The sequence below is a fragment of the Balaenoptera musculus genome, chromosome 18, assembly GCF_009873245.2.
Source record: "Balaenoptera musculus isolate JJ_BM4_2016_0621 chromosome 18, mBalMus1.pri.v3, whole genome shotgun sequence".
In the NCBI taxonomy this organism is placed as follows: Eukaryota; Metazoa; Chordata; class Mammalia; order Artiodactyla; family Balaenopteridae; genus Balaenoptera; species Balaenoptera musculus.
This window is the reverse complement of record NC_045802.1, coordinates 4,004,999-4,026,730: the sequence shown is the minus strand read 5'-3', so window position 1 is coordinate 4,026,730 and position 21,732 is coordinate 4,004,999. Positions and strand designations below refer to the sequence as shown.

The 21,732-nt window shown below is 46.3% G+C and overlaps 1 protein-coding gene and 1 long non-coding RNA gene across 3 annotated transcripts in view; one reads left to right on the top strand and one right to left on the bottom strand.

Annotated features, from left to right (window-relative positions):
• LOC118884388 (phospholipid-transporting ATPase IB) overlaps nt 1-21,732 on the bottom strand; it is a 545,038-nt gene that overhangs the window by 32,711 nt on the left and 490,595 nt on the right. For both annotated transcript variants that reach the window (XM_036832038.1, XM_036832037.1), the window contains exon 35: nt 17,998-18,102. In XM_036832038.1, the coding sequence (XP_036687933.1) occupies nt 17,998-18,102 (105 nt within the window). The remainder of the gene's footprint in view (nt 1-17,997; nt 18,103-21,732) is intronic.
• On the top strand, nt 3,520-20,184 carry LOC118884389. The gene is made up of 3 exons (XR_005017269.1): nt 3,520-3,592; nt 5,273-5,275; nt 20,172-20,184. It is a non-coding gene; the product is annotated as an uncharacterized LOC118884389 (long non-coding RNA).

The window sequence follows — 21,732 nt, the reverse complement described above, 5'->3', positions numbered from 1 at the left end:
ACCTGGACTCTCTTTGGGTCATCCATAAAGATTATGAAATAGCAACTAAAAACCATGATCAATCTCCAGGGTTTGATCCCTGTACTTCCTGAGTGAATACAGGAGAATGCTGAAATCTCAGGGTATGTGCATCTCGGCCTCTGGGAAGCGATGCTATTTTTCTAAGATAAAGAATAACATCCATCGACAGATGAATGGATAAAGAAGATGTGGTTTGTATATATACAATGGAATATTACTCAGCCATAAAAAATGAAATAACGCTATTTGCAGCAACATGGATGGACCTAGAGATGATCATACTCAGTGAAATAAGTCAGAAAGAGAAAGACAAATATGATATATATCACATCACTTATATGTGGAATCTAAAAAACGGACACAAATGAACTTATTTACAAAACGGAAATAGATCCACAGACACAGAAAACAAACTTACGGTTACCAAAGGGGAAAGGTTGGGGGGAGGGATAAATTAGGAGTTTGGGATTAACAAATACACACTACTATATATAAAATAGATAACCAACAAGGACCTACTCTAGAGCACAGGGAGCTTTACTCAATACTCTGTAATAACCTAAATGGGAAAAGAATCTGAAAAAGAATACATACATGTACATGTATAACTGGATCACTTCGTTGTACACCTGAAACTAACACAACATTGTAAATCAACTGTACTCCAGTATAAAATAAAAATTAAAAAAAAAGAATAACAGCCTTCAGGGGGTTGTTGAATCCCCTAAAAATCTAATGCAGAACTGACAGGCAGGGAGACGGGGCATGGCTTCCATCAGATTATCAGAGGCCTGAAGGAGACGTGCCATTGTTAGCCCGACACCCATTTCTTCCCTCCCCTACTGAGCGACACCCCAGCTTCCCACATGGATGGATCCTGTTGATCCAAGACTAAACCCATCCACCACGGCATTTTCCTGACTGTAGGACTGGCTCAGGATGGTCCCATCAAGGAAAAGAGGCGCTTGTTAACTGGTTATCTGGAAAAAACTCTGTTTCCCATTGGTTGAGAACGAAGTTGCACATGGGGTGACCTCCCTGTGATCACGACAGGGTTTGGGGCAGAGTGAGTATAAAGCGTTGGTGCAAAGGGAAAGTGAGAAAGGCTGGGACCTGGGACCCTTGGCTGCAGTGCTTGCACCTGGACACACCTCTCTGAGCAACAAAATACAAAGAAACCATATGGGACTAAAAATAACTGCACGCATGTGCAGTCGGGGCAAATTTCGGACAACAAAATACAAAAAGACCAAAAAACCCAACTGCCAATTCTGAAAAGCCGAGAGCAAAAGCAGGGTCCTGCGCGTGCTCCCTGCACCCAACACCACCAAAGGGGCGGGCAGACCACCTAAGCCACGCCTCCAGCCCGACGCCTGGACACACCCCTACCTTCTCTCCATATAAGGAACCAGGTCACGGATCCAGCAAGCAAGGGAACCTGTTGTTTGTTCTCACTCCCCACCCCGGCTGCAGCAGGGGCCCCAATAAACCTTGCCTGAATTTCTTGTCTGGCCTCTGACCAATTTCTATTGATCAAGGAAGGCCAAGAACCCTGGTCGGTAACAAAAGGATGGAAAGAAACCGGGTCCTTGATGACATTCCTGGCTAGGGATCTGCCACCCAGGGCTGCCCTGCAGCAGGACGGCATGTGAGGCGAGCCAGGGACTTTGCCCATCCTGACGGGGCCTGTGTTGTCTGCAAGTGAAGCAGCTCTACTGACATTAAGAGCTCTTGTTCCAAAATAGCTAAGAACCACTGGCCCAAGGACAGATTCAAGGAACCAAGAGTGTCTGCTCAGGAGAGAGCAGGGAGAGTGAACTGAAGGGACAGGGGTGACAGAGGGATGGAACTTGGCCTTTCATTCTTGACCTTGTGACCTTGAGGTACACCTAGTGGTTATTTTTTAAAGCACACTTTCGGATGTAACCTGGGTTTTATCACCCTCTCCATTCCTGTAAGCAGCATATATTATCTCTACTCACTGAATAGACCCATTAGGTCTTGCCTGAGGGGACCACATTCCCCACAGGAGCATGCCATGAACCCCCCAGGGCTGGAGGGCAGTTCACCGTCAGCCCAGCGTTCTGAGCCTGCACGTGTGGCTGCTTAGTGCTACTTTGCAAGGCAGTTACTAGCCTACGATTTTCTTTTCTCCTCAAAAATGGTGTGAGGCCACTATAAGAAAACCTTCGTGTATTGGAAGTTGTTCTAGGGTGGGGTTGAGGGGTGACCTTCAAACACTCTGGGATGAAATATGCATGTCCCAGGACAGCCCTGCTTAGGGGAGGAATCCTGGGGACATATAAACTTTGTGTCTGCATGAACACACTGCACAGACCTGGATGAAGAAAGGTCAATCGTCTCTTGACTCATAGGATCTCAGTCTATAGCTGTTTCTGGTAAGTGAGGCCTTCAGTGGCTCCCTGTGGCCGCATCACAAGTCATACGATTTGGCCCTTACCTACTGATCCAACCTAACTTCTCACCACCGTGCTGGGCTCTCAGCCCTTCATACTGAACTTTTCACCGTGCCCGGATAACGCATTACATCTACTGAGTCATTCCCTGCAGCCAGAATCCCCTTGCCCCGCTTCACCCCCTGGTAACAAATTTTAGTTTGCACTGCACTCTCCTGGCAACCTCTCCATCACTCTGTTAAAACACTTTTCCTCTGTATTCCCATTCTCTAGCTACTCATCTGCCGTCATTCCATTACTCTTTTTCTATTTTTTAACTGCCCAGGATGATCTCTGGCAAAATGCAAGGACTCAGTATACGCTCTTGCCTGGATTAGCATCACCACGAAGGCATCTCTGGGTGAGCAAACACATATGAGCAACCCTGTGGGGAAAACTCTCAGAAGCTCTACTTTTATCCAAGCTGAACCCTGGAGATTAGGAGGAAATCGCACCAAGGTTCCATCAGAGAAACCCCTTTTTATAATGTGATCTTCAACAACAGAATATGCCCACTCACAGGCATTTAAAAAATATCAGGATACTACTTGCTCAGCAGATGTTTTGTGCAAAACGTTTGTAAGAGTTTGCACATAAATGGTAATGGTTTATAGAAGAAAAAAAATTAAGAGAGTATTATGTCCTGCACTGCTCACAGATGGTTGTTGACCAAAACTTTTGCGAGAACAAATTATAAACTTCACTGTAAACTCTAGGGTTGGTTGTTTTGTTGTTACTTCATTTCCTTTTGTTGTTCCTATAAATGGTAGAAAATAGATGTTCTTTTGCACAGCAAAGGAAACCATCGACAAAATGAAAAGACAACCTACTGAGTGGGAGAAAATATTTGCAAATGATATGACTGATAAGGGGTGAATATCCAAAATATATAAACAGCACATACAACTCAATATCAAAAAACAAAGAACCCAATAAAAAAATAGGCAGAAGACCTGAACAGACATTTTTCCAAAGAAGGTATGCAGATGGCCAACAGACACAGGAAAAAATGCTCAACACTGTAATCACCAGGGAAATGCAAATCAAAACCACAATGAGCTATCACCTCACCCCTGTTAGGATGACAGTCATCAAAAGGACAATAAATAACAAGTGTCGGTGAGGAGGTGGAGCAAATGGAATACTTGTGCACTGTTGGTGGGAATGTAAATTGGTGCGGCCACTATGGATAACAGTACGGAGGTTCCTGAAAAAATTAAAAATAGAACTACCACATGACCCAGCAATCCCACTACTGGGTATATATCCAAAGGAAATGAAAAGACTAATTAGAAAAGATGAATGCACCCCAATGTTCACAGAAGCATTATTTACAATAGCTAAGATATGGAAGCAACCTAAGTACCCACCAACAGATGACTGGATTAAGAAGATGTGAGGTACGTATGTACACACACACACACAATGAAATATTACTCAGCCATAAAAAGAATGAAATTCTGTCATTTGAAGCAACCATGCATGGACCTAGAGAATATTATGCTTAGTGAAATGAGTCAGACAGAGAAAGACAAATACTGTATGATATCACTTATATGTGGAATCTAAAAAGTAATACAAATGAATGTATACAGCAAAATAGAAACAGACTCATAGATACAGAAAACAATCTAGTGGCTCCCGGTGGGGAGAGGGGAGGGGGGAGGGGCAAGATAGGGGTATGGGGATTAAGAGACACAAACAACTATGTATAAAATAAATAGGGCTTCCCTGGTGGCGCAGTGGTCGAGAGTCTGCCTGCCAATGCAGGGGACACGGGTTCGAGCCCCGGTCTGGGAAGATCCCACATGCTGCGGAGCAACTGGGCCCGTGAGCCACAATTACTGAGCCTGCGCGTCTGGAGCCTGTGCTCCGCAACAAGAGAGGCCACGATAGTGAGAGGCCCGCGCACCGCGATGAAGAGTGGCCCCCGCTTGCCGCAACTAGAGAAAGCCCTCGCACAGAAACGAAGACCCAACACAGCCAAAAATAAATAAATAAATTAATTAATTAATTAAAAAAAATTTTTTTAAATAAAAATAAAATGAATAAGCAACAAGGATATACTGTACAGCACAGGGAATTATAGCCATTGTCTTGTAATAACTTTAAATGGAGTATAATCTATAAAAATATTGAATCACTCTGTTGTACACCTGAAACTAATATTATAAATCAACCACTTCAATAAAAAAATAGAAATAGATGATCTTTTGTTGTTCTTGTAAATGGTAGAGGTAGATGAGGAATGCTGGCTGAGTATATGTGTGTGTGTATGTGCACCTAATATGCATATCAATCAGTTGTTAGGTATGTGAACATATCTGCTGCTGACATGAACGCGAAAGCAGCACAGAAAATTCAAATGGATGAACAGCAGGTGCATCTCTGAGCCTACCTGCTGTGTCTACTGATGTCATAGGCTGGGCACGCTCCAGCAGGGCTATAAAAGAACAGGACTCAGAAACCATGAAACCTCTGCAGAGTAGAGGCTGCTGCGTTCAAGAAAGAAACGAAGGCAGGGAACACAGCAGTGACACAGCTATGAGGTAAACCTGATGGAATGATGTGGTTTCGTCCTTTGAGAATATTACACAAAAAGGAAGAAGTAGGAAAAGTCGCCTGTAAGGATCAAAGAAGAAAGGAGGAAAGGAGGGCGTCGGCTGGGCTGAGCAGGCGAATTTCCTCAAGATGCTCAAGACAGTTCTCTATCTGGAATCAGATGGCGCACTTTGCCCGTAGACAGTCTTTACAAAACAGCATAGGTACAAATCAGTTGTTTCTGAGGACGAAAGGGTGTTTTCATTGCCCAACGCTGAAAAAGCTCAAGCAAAAAACCTTGAAGGACAGCAGAAACGTGGTCCTCAGCCATCGGACGGCACGATTTATAGATGCAAGAAGCAGAGGCCAGAACGGAGTGAAAATGTAGCTGCAGCGTTTCCCTGGGTTATCAAATAAGAAGCTCACTTGGATTTTACTTTGGAAAGTCGCTGGGTCTCAAAAGCTCCAGGACAAAGAATATCTGTGATGTTGGTCAAAGAATGCAGCATGGTGGCCACCGGACCTGCACACAGCCCAGCCAGACATCTCTGCTATCGAGTGCTTTAGCATCTTTCATGTGCTGCAAGAAAGACTGAAAGATGCTGCCTGGTGGAGCAGGCAGAGGGCTTGGTCTCCCGTTTTCTACATGTTTGCGATGGCGAAAAATGCACCTGGACTGGAGCCCAGAGTTCCAAGTGACAAAAGTGCTTCCAGCAAGTTCCTGTCCTGTGTGCTTTTAAAAAAAGCAAATGCTTTCTGTATAGGTAACACAGAGCCAGGAAGACAAAAGGTCTGGGTGATATATCAATGCCTTAATGAACAAAACAACTATCATTCGAGAAATACCTTGAATACCTAAAATTCATGACTACTTCTGATGAATGGGCAAAAAGAAATATATGGTAGAATTTAAATTTTTAAAATTTCATTAGTAATGAAAAGTTGTATTTATCAGTAAATTAAATGAGTGCATCTAAAACTCTTGCCTAAATTTTACTTTTTAATTTAAATACCAAAACTTCAAGTTACTCATTTTATATTACTAAATTAGATTTATAAGTAATATTGAAGTAATTGTGTTTTACTCTCTCTAAAGCGTATATTCTTATAAACACTTTAAGTTTTTTGCAGAATATATGCGTCTGGATTTGGTGATTGAATTGAAATACAAGGATAATATATGCTTTTAAGGTTACTGTTTACTAGTTTTTCAAACCATAGTCTAAATCACAGTCTTTATACCTTAAATATTTTAAAAATATTTAACTAAAATAAGCACATATAAATATTTCCTATAATTCATATTAAATCATTTTTATTTATTATTTTATTTATTTATTTTTGGCTGCACTGTGTCTTCCTTGCTGCATGCGGGCTTTCTCTAGTTGTGGCGAGTGGGGGCTACTCTTTGTTGCGGTGCACAGGCTTCTCACTGCGGTGGCTTCTCTTGTTGCAGAGCATGGGCTCTAGGCACGCAGGCTTCAGTAGTTGTGGCGCATAGGCTCAGTAGTTGTGGCGCATGGGCTCTAGAGCGCAGGCTTAGTAGTTGTGGTGCACGGGCTTAGTTGCTCCGCGGCATGTGGGATCTTCCTGGACCAGGGCTCGAACCCGTGTCCCCTGCATTGGCAGGCGGATTCTCAACCACTGCGCCACCAGGGAAGCCCCATATTAAATCTTAATATATCAGAAACCACAAATGTTTCAAGTTAACTTGCTTCCCGAAAGTTCTCACATTAAAGGTTCGTTTTTAAAATTTATTTATTTATATTTCTTTATTTTTGGCTGCGTTGGGTCTTCGTTGCTGTGTGCGGGCTTTCTCTAGTTGCGGCGAGTGGGGGCTACTCTTCGTTGCAGTGTGTGGGCTTCTCATTGCAGTGGCTTCTTTTGTTGCGGAGCATGGGCTCTAGGTGCGTGGGCTTCAGTAGTTGTGGCACGCGGGCTGAGTAGCTGTGGCTCACGGGCTCTAGAGCGCAGGCTTAGTAGTTGTGGCTCACGGGCTCTAGAGTGCAGGCTCAGTAGTTGTGGTGCACGGGCTTAGTTGCTCCATGGCATGTGGGATCTTCCTGGACCAGGACTAGAACCCGTGCCCCCTGCATTGGCAGGTGGATTCTTTTTTTTTTTTTTTTTTTTTAGTTTTATTTATGTATTTATTTATGGCTGTGTTGGGTCTTCGTTTCTGCGTGAGGGCTTTCTCCAGTTGCGGCAAACGGGGGCCACTCTTCATCGCGGTGCGCGGGCCTCTCACTATCGCGGCCTCTCCCGTTGCGGAGCACAGGCTCTAGACGCGCAGGCTCAGTAGTTGTGGCTCACGGGCCCAGTTGCTCCACGGCATGTGGGATCTTCCCAGACCAGGGCTCGAACCCGTGTCCCCTGCATTGGCAGGCAGATTCTCAACCACTGCGCCACCAGGGAAATCCTAAAGGTTCTTATAGTTGATCTTACATTTATCAGTCACTTATTAGAAAGGTTGTAACTATATATTGCTATTTTTAAAAAAGCATTCTTATGTGTCCATTCATGTAACATAATAGTGACAATGAGCCTATTCAGCTCTGAGTGCTTTGCTTGACCCCTGTTCCTGTCTGCAGTCAATTCTGCAACGAGAGCAATCAATTTATCACGATGCTATTTTAGAGAGTTTAGTGCTTACAGAAGCTGTTGGTTGCTTCTTTATATGACTTGTACATTTTTGATAAGAAATTTAAGCAAATTTATATTATTTATATGTTATGTGTTCTTTATATTTATATATTATTTAATAATTATAAAATCATTATGTAATTGTTTAATATTATATATTAATATTATTTTATATATTAATTTAAGCAAATGAATCATCATTAAATATAATAAAGAAAAAAAAGAAAAACTGTCTGAGGTTACAAGGTGAACTGTGAAACCCTTAAATTTGGCAACTAAGTTTTGTACATCGAGGCTTTTCTAGGTACAACCCAAAAGAAAGTAGAGAAAAACTGGATATAGAGATAAGACATCTGTCCTCCCTAAGATACCAATTTCAGATTTTTGTCATTTTAAAAATCATCTCAGTGTCACCACCGATTGACTTTAAAACAAATACATGTGTTAATTTGAATTTTTATAATAAATTCATACTAATAAATACCTTCCGTTTTATATTTTGGTATTTTACTTAACTTTTTAATTTAGGTATGGGATTCCATGGCTTTAAAACATCACGGTAATCACGTATTCAAGAAAACCGGGTCCTGCGTTCCCCTTGCTTACACCCTTCCCGTGGCTCTGGTGGCTGAAACCCTGGTCCCCTGGGCTGGCTCACAAAACCCCGAGGGACCGAGTGACGTGGGCCCTGCCGCCGCCTAGAAGACTCTGCCCGCACCTCGGAGGCACCGGCCAGACCAGGCGGGCCCCCTTGGCCTTCCCACCAGCCCTCTGTGCAGCCAGCAGGGCTCCTTCCCCAGATCTCCGTCTGGGTGGCCGTGTGTACTGTTTTTATTTGGGTCTCGGTAAGTGCCATCCTGGGAGGCCTTCCTGCCCACTCCAGCCCGGCCAGTCATGCCCCAGGACAGAGCTCTGCCTCACTTTCCTCATTTTCTCCTGTTCATTCACGTGTTCCTTCACGGGACCACGTGAGCCCCAGCACAGCGGGGACCTGTCTCTCTTGTTCCGAGCTGCGCCCTGGCCTGGCCCGCCCTCGCTTCCGACTCGGCCCCGATTAAGACACCACTGGTTCTATTCGCTATGCAGCCAACGTGGTGACTCATTAGCAAGTGTGAACTCCCGGTTACCGCCGCCGACCACGCCCTGAACCGATCCTAATTACTAGAGAGAGAATAAACACTGAAGATCCCTTTTTCCACTGCCTTGTTAGGAAGACTTCGCTGGGCTCCCTGAGTGGCTGAAAACCGAGGCGCCATGGTTAGCAGTCGTTCCTGTGTCCTGTGTCCTGGCCCAGGGAAGGATTTACTATCATGAGACACAAATAAATCTATCGCTAAATGCAGTGATGCCCGCTACGGTGACCATCTCCTGGCTGTAACTTTTACATGTTCTCCAAGTTCTTCTCAACCACAAGGCCAATGATGTCATATTCACCTGTGACCACATGGGCCTAGACTGGCCTTCCAAGTGCCAGCCAGCTAACAGAGATGGGGGCCCCCTCACCTGACACCACCGACCACACCTGGGACCCGGGCGATGTGTTCAGAGTAGTGTCGGGGCAGAAGCAGACATCAGCCATGAATGCAAAATGTCCAGCAGCACGCCTCAACTTCTCCTTCCCTCCGACAGTCCAGTACGACCAGGGGATTCGGTAATTGTCGTGCACGCACTACAAAAACCACTCTGTACCCGTACTTTCAGGGTGTCAGAAAGTCTACACTTCTTTCCTCGGCCTCCCCAAGAACTGAGGAATGAAACAGGCCAGAGGATCTGGTTCGTCCTGGCAATTATCTCATTGTGACTCAGTTTCAAAGCGGGTGTTCCCTGGTCACCCATTTTCGGCCAGCTGGGATGTTTTGCTCCCCTCCCAGCTGTAGGCAGCGAAGACAGGGGAGACAAACAACTCACAGATAATGAAAGAAAAGCAATTAGCCAAGATCTTCTAAGAATTTCCCAAAGAACTAATCCCTGCTTGGAATGTAAAACATCACTATTCAAATTATATGACCTATACAACAAAAACAAAACTTTCCAGTCGACCTTTGATTGTTTCTTTTGTTGCTTAAATAAAATCAACTTTCAAAAAAAAAAAGATTAAGATGTTTCATGTTAGTTTAAAAGGGATGCAGTGAGCCATCAGCGCTAGTTACTTACTGACATTAACTTCACGAGTAAAAATGACCTTATCTGCCAACTTTTGGCAGGTGAAGTTGACATTGAGCTAACTTAAGTCATAATCCAAAAAATAAATGTATTCAAGTCATCCGAGAAATAGGATGAGGACTGTTGCCAGCAAACCACTGACCAACACCGAATCTGTCACCCCTGTCACCTCCCTACATTGCAAGGAAACAGAGTTCCTTCCCGGCCCTCTCCAGGCGTCCTGTAAAGAGGCTGTCATCGTTCATCAAGCCGTGGGCAGTGGCCGGGCTCTGGGCAGCTTCTAGAGCAGCTAACACACCACTCAAAGGTGGAGGAGAAATCCTTTTCTTGTTTCAAAACAAATGACAAATGGTATTCAGAAAAGTTGTTTCAATTATTAAACACCAGGCCATAACAACCACAAAAAGGCCCTCAGAATGGCACATCCGTAAAATAACAGAGCCAATTATTTTTCGTTGACACGGCAGCTTAGGTGTTCATTAATCGAATGCTAATTAGGCCTCTCGCCTCCTTAAGAGTTTATTCCCTCATCCTTTCCTTCCTGTGCCCAGGATGCAAACAGTCCCCAGAAATCCTCACCTGGGTAATCCCATCAGCCCTCCTGTCATTTCACTCTCTCTGTCCTACGAATGCATTTCCTCACCTGTTCTGAGGTTTCCCTGGTCTCGCCTGGGAGTGTTGCTGACTCCCCAGTTGGTGGTTTTCCTGAGAAAGCTCCTCGGTCTCTAAACTAAAATATCTGCCGGACTTAGCCCTTGCCCAAGGTTCTTCCCCACACGGGATTAAACACACTCAGGTTCTTTTATAGACACGCTGGTCCCCAGTAGGTGATGCTGGCTGGAAGTCACTTTCTCAACAAGTCTGTTCCATGTTCTTTCTACATGTGGGGCCCTAAAGCCACCAGCACCACGACTCTCTGGCTCCTGCAGAGTTCTGCTCACGACCCCATCAGGCTGGCCAACGGCGGGCCCTGGTCTGCGGCCTCTGATGGGGCTCCCGCCCCCGGGCAGGCACCCCTCCTGGCCTCCAGGGCTCCGCTGCTTTCCGGGGACTCTAATGAAGGTCAAATCGGAAATGGAAACACTTGGGTGATTGTCAGTATCTTGGCTTCTTGGAAAAAGGCCTGGACTTAGGAGATGGGGTGCAGCCCCTGTTTAGTTGGGCCACCTGGGCAGGTGAGTCTACCTCCCAAAGGCCAAGCTCCCCCCTCTGCACAGGGGGAAACTGTCATGCGCTGCCCATGGTGATGATCATGATGAGAAAAATCTAATTCTGTTAAGCCCATGGCATTAAAAACAAGCAAGGGGGCACTTCTTGAGATTAAAAGAGACTTAGAAACACAGCCAAAAAGATTACGTGTGGACCTCGCCTAGATCCTAAAACAAATCTAATAAAACCCTAAAAAGACAGGGCTGAGACGATCCAGAAGATCTCCTTATGGACTGAGTATCAGCCGATACAGAGGAATGATGGTTAATTATTAGATGTGATAACAGGCACTGGAGTTATAGTGTTTCTATGTCACAACACAAGCCAAGGGTAAGATGTATTAGTTATAGACACGTTATAATGTAAGAAATTTAGAGCTACATGTTGAAGTATGTAAGGGTGAAATGCTGTCACGTCTGGGATTTGCAAAGAAAAAATAGGGGTGGGGAATTCCCTAGTGGTCCAGTGGCTAATTAGGGCTCTGAGCTGCCATGGCAGGGGGCCCGGGTTCAATCGCTGGTCGGGGAGCTAAGGTCATCCTGTAAGCTACACAGCATGGCCCACCCCACCCCCAAAAATATAGGGGCAAAAAGGGGCTAGATGAAGCAGCTGTGGCAAAATCTTGGTAAGTGTTGAATCCGGGAAATGAGTACACAGCAATTCGTTGTCTTCGTCTCTCTACTCTCATGTATGTTGAATATCTGAATAATTTAGAAAACTTGAAAAATGAATGTACTAAGGGAAGCCCAGGCAGATGTTAGGATAGTGGGAGAAGTCAGACACGAGTGAGCAATGTCAGTGTGTCTGGAGAGGAAGCATTTGTCCTCAGGTCTGGGTCCCTCCAGGACAGGGATCTGACTCCGTTGTCTGTCCACGTCCTCTGGGAAAACCATGTGTGTTCAAAGGGCCAGCGAAACTGAATTGTGATTCTGCTTCTAAGTTAGAGACATAGGGGTGTTAACGCTTTCTGAAAGTCTACATATGCTATAGATTTAACCTGTATTATTTCATTTAAACCTCAAACCAAATTGATGATAAGCAAACTAAAGTTCAGAGACGTTAGTAACTCAGCCAAGGTCACACAGCTCAGTGAGTGGCAGGGCTTGGAGCTCAATTCAGGTCTGTCTCTACAGTCTCTGCTCTTTCCTGAGCTTCATGACACATTGATGGAAAAAATGCAGCTGGAAGTAAAATAAATCTTAACCAGATGTTGGAGGCAGACATTTGCCACCTGGTCTGGAGAGGTTCGCTAAACTGATGCCATAGTTTCCTAACCTTTTAGCTAATAAAATGACTAATAGGTATTTTAGAGGAAAAAAGTGGGAGAAGGGGTGGGAGGGAAACAAAAGGAAGACAGAGCTCACACCCTATACTTTGAGAAAAAAAGTATTTTTCCTGAAATGACATAAGGCTTATATTGGAGAAATAATACACAGTAAAGTTGGTGCATCTCCTGTTTTGGGCCTTGTTTATACTCATCTTTGACTCAGCAGTTGTACCAATTTTGACTTGGAGATATGACGATACCAACACTATTTTAAACATCAAAGGATTTCTGTTTAAAGACCAAAGCATAATGGATATTTTTTAGTTGAGTACACACTCAAAATGTATTGGGAAGTTTTTGTGTTTTCTTTTTTTTTTCATTTATTTTTAATTATTTATTTTTGGCTGTGTTGGGTCTTCGTTGCTGTGTGCAGGCTTTTCTCTAGTTGCGGTGAGCGGGGGCCACTCTTCATCGTGGTGCGCGGGCCTCTCACTATCGCGGCCTCTCTTGTTGCGGAGCACAGGCTCCAGACGCGCAGGCTCAGTAGTTGTGGCTCACGGGCCTAGTTGCTCCGTGGCATGTGGCATCTTCCCAGACCAGGGCTCGAACCCGTGTCCCCTGCATTGGCAGGCAGATTCTCAACCACTGCGCCACCAGGGAAGCCCTGTGTTTTCTTTTTAATGTAATTGGTTTCAAAAGAGCCTGGGAGAGTACGGCCTGGTCGGGGGGAGTGGACAAGCTTTCCTTTGTCTGAAAATCTTGCTGATGTGTTTCAGGCTCTGACTCTGGTTGTTGGCAGATAACACTCCATGAGGAGGCGCAGATCGTCAGTGAGGACAGCACCCTGGCCGTGTGGAGTAGCCTTGATGGAATGGAAGCTGGGTGGACACAGGCCGTGGCCCAGACAGAGGAGCGGATCAGATTCCTCTGGAATTCCCGAGAGGTGGGCGGCCGTCTAGATTTCCCCGTGAGCGCTGGCTCAGGCAGGGGAGGGCGGGGGGGTGGGCAGGGAGCCTGTGCATCAGTGTTCACAAAGGATAGAAAACCATACGGGGGATGCAGTGATGGCTCACGGCCCGGGGAGGACCAGCCGCATGGCTTCCTTTACCCAGGGCTCAGCATAAGCTGTACTCGGGGAAAGCACTAAAGCGAAAGAGAATCCCACTGCCTTGCTGGCCCAAGGCAGGGGCAGCAACCAGAACTCTTGACCTTGAAACTGGAGAAAATCAGCGCAGGGCCCACCCCACTCCCCTCCCACCAACTATGATGAACAGAAAGAAGGTCTGGAACAAGACAAGGGTCTCCTTGTTGTTTATCCAGACTAAGCATTAACTGGGAAACTAGGTGTTTTCATCAAATACATTCAACCTTTTTTCTCGCTTTGATGAAACACCTAAAAGACCAGGACACCCCCCTACCACACACCAAGGAAGAAAAAAAGTTTAAGGGGAAAAAATTAGTTTGTCATCTTACATGACATTTTAGGCGTTTGTTTGAATTATATTTGTAAAGTAAGTGAGCATCAGTAGATTTTCTTCCAGCAGAAAAAAAAAAAAAAAGAATGAGTTACACGTTGGGAATAAAGAGGGATGGATGAACAACAAGGTCCTACTGTAGAGCACAGGGAACTATATTCAATATCCTGAGACAGACCATAATGGAAAATATAAAAAAGAATGGATGTATATGTATAACTGAGTCACTTTGCTGTACAGCAGAAATTAACACGACGTTGTAAATCAACTGTGCTTCAATTATATAAAAAAAAAGGAATAAAGAGGGAAAAAATATTACCAAATATTGAAACAAGGAATTCTTCCGCTTAGCTCCTCATTTTTCAGATGGTACAAAGTAATGGTGTGCATGACAAGACTCTGCTCCACAGACAGAACAGTAGGGCTGTCTCCTGGGAAAGATCACTGGGAAGATGGTTTGGGGAAAGGTATTCTGAACAATCTAAATACCACTAAGTGTCCAGCATCTCTAAGCTACACAAACTACACAGCGAGAAAAGTGCTCCACCCAGAAAAAAACAAACTAAAAATCAAGAAAACCCATTTTTGTTCATTCCCTTGGTATTTCTTACTTCATGATATTTTCTAGATATCTAATTCCCCTTCTCATTATCAGCTTGTTTTCTCTAAGTCATGAGAACGGGCTGATTTATGCCCAAAGGACACAGGTTAATTTTGGAAGCCGATTTACTCATGAGAAAGGGCAGAAGCCGGTTCATGAAATTTTAAGGTTTTATCAAAATCGTGAAAAAGTTTGGGGGCTTAGATAAGATCAATAAAATGTTCAAGTATTTTACCGAATGAATTAAGGGCACATAGGGACACTTAAGCATCTCCAGCTACCATTTCAAAATGGTCATTTGGCACAAAAGGGGTTTTAGGATTCATGCATAAAGATTTTGGTTCTATTTCTTGTGAGTACATTCCTGAGAAAAACGGCTAGACTATTTGCCAGCCACTTGGATCGGGGTTTTCAGACTTGGCAGGCTGTCCTCGAGGGGCCCTCGGGAAGGGTGTCAGAGCTGAGCCGAGGAACGGCGATGGTCAGGGAGGCAGGATGCCTGGACACTGGGGCAGTGGGAGGTGGGGAGGACCTGCTCCAGGCCGGTTCGTCTCTGCACAGATAGGACCACCTCCCCATCTGCGCTTCCACGTGAGCCCTACTCTCAAGCCACGAGATGACGGGCCCCGTCACTAGAGGCCAAGCGATGGCCTGTATCCCTCTGTGGCCACTTGCAACAGGAGCAAATGCCCCGGAGCACCAGGTGCACGGAAGCTGCAGGCTCACCTTCCTCTCTTCACCGGACTTTCGCGTTTCCGCTCAGTCAACAAATATTTACAGAGCTGCCCCTACGTGCCAGACTGACAGCGGGAGAGAGATGCACGGGTGAACCCAGACATCCGACGGGGTGGGGAGTCGGGCACGGGGAGCTGAGAGAAGAGACAGGACACTCAGGGTCTCTCAGAGAGGGAGTCGGTCCCTGACTCTTCGGAAGGCAGGACAGCGCTGCAGAAATCTCTGCCCGCACTCCTGCCCTGGCCACCCCTCCCCCAGCCCGCAGCAGCTCCGGAATCCAAGCAGGTGATGAAGGAACAACTGTGAGGGCAGAGGCTTCTCCGAAAGAGAGCAGCTGTCTATCCAGGCTGCACACGGACCACCCAGGAGACCTGGGGGCCATTAGGAGGGAGAAGTCAGATGTGCGGGGAGGTGGCACCGAGGATGGTGGGAGGCCTGGGGCCCCCGAACTGTCTTCCTAGGAGCACAGGAGTGAGGCCAGATCCTGGGACAGAGAGAAAGGAGGCCGTGACCCCTCGAGGACCTCCTGCACCCAGCCGTTCACAGACACTCCCATCAACTACCACCGTCGCAAGCGTACAGAGCGCCCACCGAAGAGATCCCAGAACGCAGAAGGCAGGAGACCACGTTTAAACTCCAGCTGTCTTCTGATCCAGCCGAACATGTAAAAGTGAATTTTGAACGGGATAAGTGCATTTAGAAATTACATTCTTTTTGAATCTGCAAAAGCATGTGTGTGTATATATACACATATGTAGGCATAACTGAATCCCTCTGCGGTACACCTGAAACTAACACACATTGGAAATCAACGACACCTCAATAAAAAAATAAATAGTTTTTAAAAATTACATTTTTTAAATCAACCACAAGCTCTCTCAAGGCTGACGGCCCACGACACCCTTCAACATCACGACCCTTCTGCCAGACTGAAGCCCAGCCCCCGATGTTTAGCTGGTCTCCACGGGTCAATGTGCTGTCACGCGTCTTGTTCCATAAAACCCTAACACAACACGCCTCCCCCACCAGCCGGCCATTGGCCTTCTTCTAGAACAGATGAGGACAGTCTCGTTATAGGCAATCTCTCACCCAAGGCCGCATGGCTCATCAGGGCCAGAATTCAAACGCGGGCTCTGAGCTCTGTGGGCGCACGCGGTCCCCCCCTGCACACGTCCGACTCAAGCCTTTGCCCAGGCATCTGCCGCAGACATGCCCTCATCCTTTCTGTCCATTACCATCTCCCCGTCCTCAAAGCCCATCCTGTCACCGAGAAAGGCTTCCCGATGTCTAATGGGGAGAAGAGCCCTGCTCACCCTTAGCCTGTGTGGCCCGTGTAACAGTTACACACAGACCACCTTAAAGCCCGGCCCCGCCCGCCCCAGTCCTGACTTGAAGCTTCGGGCAGTGACTCTTTGTCCCTTTGATAGATAACTGCTTACAACAACTAGCACAGCTGCCATACAGTGAATGCTAATGGACTCAATACAGTTAAGTCACAAGCACACACAGAAACCACAACTTCAACTCCATACTCGTCAACCCTATACTCTCCAACCCCTTTCCTAAAATATCTAGTCGTTTGAGATAATATTCCGAATACTTCTCAAAATGTTTGGATTGTCTTTCCTAAAAGCAAAATAAAACAAACAAAATGCTTTGTTTTCACTGCTTTGAAAGATGGTACAACAGAATAGAAACAAAACAGAATATAAATATAATAGAAGTATTCAACCTCCAGATTTTTGTTTCTTCAGCAGTTGGCTACAGGGTTCCTTCTAAGCACTGAGAGGAGTTGTGCTCATAATTTCCCAGACATTCATGTCCCTAAGGCAGCAAAAGTCTCCTTACTACCCTGTGAATTCTCCTTGGGCCCAGGTCAATTTCCTTTGGTAAATTTTAACCAAATGCAATCTGATAACGTTTAAACATATGCGATTAAACAAAACCTACTCACATGCCCAGCAGTTAGGTGCGGGGGGTGCGGGGGTGGGGGGTGGGTGGGGGTGGGTGGGGGTGGGAGGCTGAGGCTGTATGAGAAAGAAGGGGGGGTCAGGAGCCCTTGCATCCCTGGACCAGCCAGTAGGTCACGTGATGCTTTCCCAACACCAGCAGTAAAAAAATAATTCATTAAAAACAAAACAGCGCTTCCCTGGTGGCGCAGTGGTTAGGAATCCGCCTGCCAATGCAGGGGACACGGGTTCGAGCCCTGGTCTGGGAAGATCCCACGTGCCGCGGAGCAACTGGGCCCGTGAGCCACAACTACTGAGCCTGCGCATCTGGAGCCTGTGCTCCGCAACAAGAGAGGCCGCGATAGTGAGAGGCCCGCGCACCGCGATGAAGAGTGGCCCCCGCTTGCTGCAACTAGAGAAAGCCCTCGCACAGAAACGAAGACCCAACACAGCCAAAAATAAATAAATAAATTAATTAATTAATTAAAAACAAAACAAAACAAAACAAAACCAACCCCGTGTATACCTGAAAAGAACTGTAGCCAAATCTACACGAATAACACGCATTCTTCAGCCAGCAAACCTTCAGGGCAGATACACTTTAGTGTCATAATTGGGCCTGGTATCAAAAGGCCTGGTTTTTAAACACTCTACTAATACTGCCAACACAGAACTTCCCCTGAAGGTCACAATGCTACTATTTCTATTTTCCGCGCGTGGGTTGTTTTCCCATGTCCAGACCCCACATAAACCCCCATCTCACCCCGGGGGGCAGACCCAGGGACCCAAAAGTCAGATTTCACGTTGCCCCTGGGAGGGCGAGACTTACACCTCACGCAACCCATCTGACACCGCACACCGAGAAGCGGGAAGGAAACCCGGGAACGAAAGGCGGGAGAAAGGAGAGGGGATCCCAGCGCGTCGGCCCGGGGCTCCCCACCTCTTTCCGTCACTGTCCCGGAGCACTGCTCTTCCCATCACCCTGGACTTCCTCTCCAGCTCCTGCACCTCCTCCAGCAGTGTTTTTTTGCAGGTGTGCTTGGCCCTGTGTCACAAGGAAGAGACAAGAAGGACATGACACGTGAACTTTTTACACAGCCTTGAAAATGAGCTGCTCCCTTCGTGGGCCACCCCTGATGCCCTCTGAGCCGGGCCCAGGCTTGGGGACACCATGGAACATTCACCATCCCCGTGCATGGCAAGGGCTCCACCTCCGCAACCTGGGAAGCACCCCAAGTCCTGCAGAACAGACTCTGGCCATGAGGGTCAGAAGCTGCCCCCCTAAAGAGCACCGCCTGTCACTGCAGAGCTGGCTGAGGCCCCCTGCGTCCAGACAGAAGCCCAGGGTACCTGGAGAGTCGTGGGTCAACCTCTAAAGCTTTTCACTGCAGGACCGAAAACCCCAGAAGATGCTTTAATCCTCACCCTAGTGGATGAATGTGGGTCCCTCGGGCTGCGCCCTGATGGTGAGATCAGGAGCCCGGGGGGGTGGGTGGAGAGCAGTCTTCTCTCTCCTTTTAGGGTGAAAAGAGCCACTGTCGCAGCAGGACTGGGAATTATGATGCCAGAGTTCACAGTCATCGTGCCAAACCCTTGACCAGAAATTTGGGTCAACACAAATATCTGGACACAGATTTCCTTTCTTCTCTTGCAGAGACGTGCCATCAGGGCCCATGTCTGCAGGCCTCGGCGGCGTGAAGCAAGGGATGGGGTAACAAAACGGTCTGGCCTTTCCAGCCGTGTAAACTGCAGACGGGCCCCTCTTCCTGACCTGCAGGAAGAGTTACCTGCACCCTTTCCTGATTAAACTAAGAAATACCTTACAATGTTCCAATAAGTGTCTGATGGCAAAGGTCTTCCTAAAATTGAGATTAAACAGAGAGCAGCTGGTTGGAAACTATACAGGGGAAGAAAGGGCATTTAAGGAGACACAGGTTAGAAAGGGGAAAAGAAAAACTGTAAAAAGCAAGAGGGCCCTAACGGAGCAGCCCAGGGCAGCGTTCCTTCTTCTGAAAAGCTTGTTAGTTTCCATACAAATGCATGTGGGGAGCCCACCAAGTTAGCCGGACTCAGAGACAGAATCAGAACAAAACTGAGCGCATCTTCAAGGACGCAGGACAGTGAGATGGAACATTCTGGAGACGTGAGCTGCTCCACGGAAACACGTACTCCCGTCTGCCCCCCACCTTCAAGGGAAGGAAGTCCGTGAAGACAGCGCCCCGTCATCTGCTGACACTCCAAGTTCATCTCCGAGGGAGAATCAGGGCTGAGACTCTGTATATGGGTCAGTCATTAATTTCCCCGGAGGAAACAAGAGAAATGAACCACACAGGTTTTCACACATAATTCCTTAACCACACTAAGCAATGTCCTGAGACTCAGGGGTGTAAAATACTGCAGTTCAAAGCGGAGGTGGCGGAATTTTCATTTAAACAAGAAACGAGAAAACGTTTTAACTTTTTGCTGGAAAGGAGACAGTCAAAAAGAATGTGACAATTGATACTGTTCAATATGAATGAATACGCTAGGCCCAAACTTTACCTTTGAACTCACGGGTTTCTGGGGCTGTATGGATAGAAGCCAGCTGGGTAAACAGCCAGCCCCACTCCATGGGTTCACGCCAGATACATGGGTCCCGTGGAGCATGTCTGGTTCGTCCTAGAGGATGAGCTTTCTCGCTTCCTGTTTCAGGACTGTCCTCCCTCCCTCGTCCTCCCTTCCTCTGCACCCTCCTGCCCACAGAGCAAGCAGGGTTCATTAACCCCTAGACCAGCCCCCAGTGTTATCCTCTGGGCCGGGGGGTAGGAGGAAGTGTGACACAGAGAAGCAGGCTTGGAACAGGAAGACTGGACCACAGGGTGCAAAGCACTGGAAATCTACAGCTTGGGCCAAGAGAAGAGAGAATCTGACCCACTGTGCTGGAGCTGCCGGTTTTCACTCATTCACAAAATTGCCTGAGAGGGAAATAATTTCAGTATCTTGATGCTCCTGGGCGTTGTTCATGTTCCCAGTGGATGAAAATGCATCCATATCCAAGATGGATACCATCCAATTATATAGCATTAATATTTCCAGTAGGCTAGTTCCCGTGAGCCAGCCTGGGAACTTAACCAGTATGAGAACATGGTTAGTCCTTCCGCATGAAGCACTGCAGTACACACAGGGGATGCTAGCAATTTAAAACCATTTTCTCGGGCTTCCCTGGTGGCGCAGTGGTTGAGAATCCACCTGCCAATGCAGGGGACGCGGGTTCGATCTCTGGTCCAGGAAGATCCCACATGCCGCGGAGCAACTAAGCCCGTGCGCCACAACTACTGAGCCTGTGCTCTAGAGCCCGTGCGCCACAACTACTGAGCCCGCGAGCCACAACTACTGAAGCCCGCGCGCCTAGAGCCCGTGCTCCCCAACAAGAGAAGCCACCGCAATGAGAAGCCCGCTCACTGCAACGAAGAGTAGCCCCCGCTCGCCGCAACTAGAGAAAGCCGTACGCAGCGACAAAGCCCCAACGCAGCCAAAAATAAATAATAAATTAATTTTAAAAAGTAAAATGGAATAAAACCATTTTCTCAAGAACCTTTACCCAATAAGGCCTTACTTAAAGAAATGATTCTAAGACCTCCCCTGTCAAAGTCTGCATATGAATGGACTAAAGCCTAATACTTATAGGTTTCAAAAGCCAGGCTCTAAGCATTTAGCCACTGGCGTGGAAATTGGATCTCTCCCATTGCCTGTGGACAGCTGGTTCCCAGGGGTCCAGGACTGCTCACCCAACCCCACGTCAAGAGGCCAGGTGATCACAAAAGGCTCAGGTAGGGGCACTTAGCCCCTGCAAGGGAGTGTGGTAACCCACAGTGAGCCTTCAGATAGAACAGGAGTATCTCCAGGTTATTAGGGATTTTTGAAATAAATAAGTCGGCTTAGAATCTTGAACTTTTCATCTTCTTGTTTCTGAAACTTTTTTCCTGGACTCTTTCTTTCTTTTCTTATGGAAGGAGAGCAAGTCAGAAGGAAATGTTAAATTCTAAACGGGGATGAAAATATAAATACAATGTGCTTCAAAGAAATTAGTCTAGTTAGAAAGTATTAAAAAAAAAAAATCAAGGCCCCGTTGTACACAGGAATTTCTTATTACCTTTTATTTCCATTGAACTGCCTATCTGGGATTATAAAAAGGAAATGAAGTCATTCTGGACTTGCTGAATGCATCGTGTGCTGACTGGTAAGGTACAAGAGATACAGCTAGACAAAAGGAGATGGGTTCCTAAGTTCCGTGGCCTTGAGCTTTATATTATTTTTATAAAGCAACATAAATGAATTTCTCCTCGATGAGCGTTAAGTACATGGCAGCTTACCTAAAAATGCTGTCATAGGTAAACATTTTGGAAGCACGTAAGCTAAAGGATATTAAAATAGTTCTGGGCAATTTAAACTTCATGCATATAATAAAAATATTCATTAGCCAGGTATCACATATAATCAATCAGTTATTTTAATAAAAGATGTGTTAGTTTGGTCCCTCATGAAAATTCTGGTTAACAGGATAACAGAGGAGGTATTACACGGTGTCCAAATCTGACTTAAGATAGTCTAATAATGGATCTTCATTCAGAAATTTGAGAGACTAAATGGAAAAAATGACCGAGTTACCTCATGCTGTTTTTTTTCCTTACTGTTA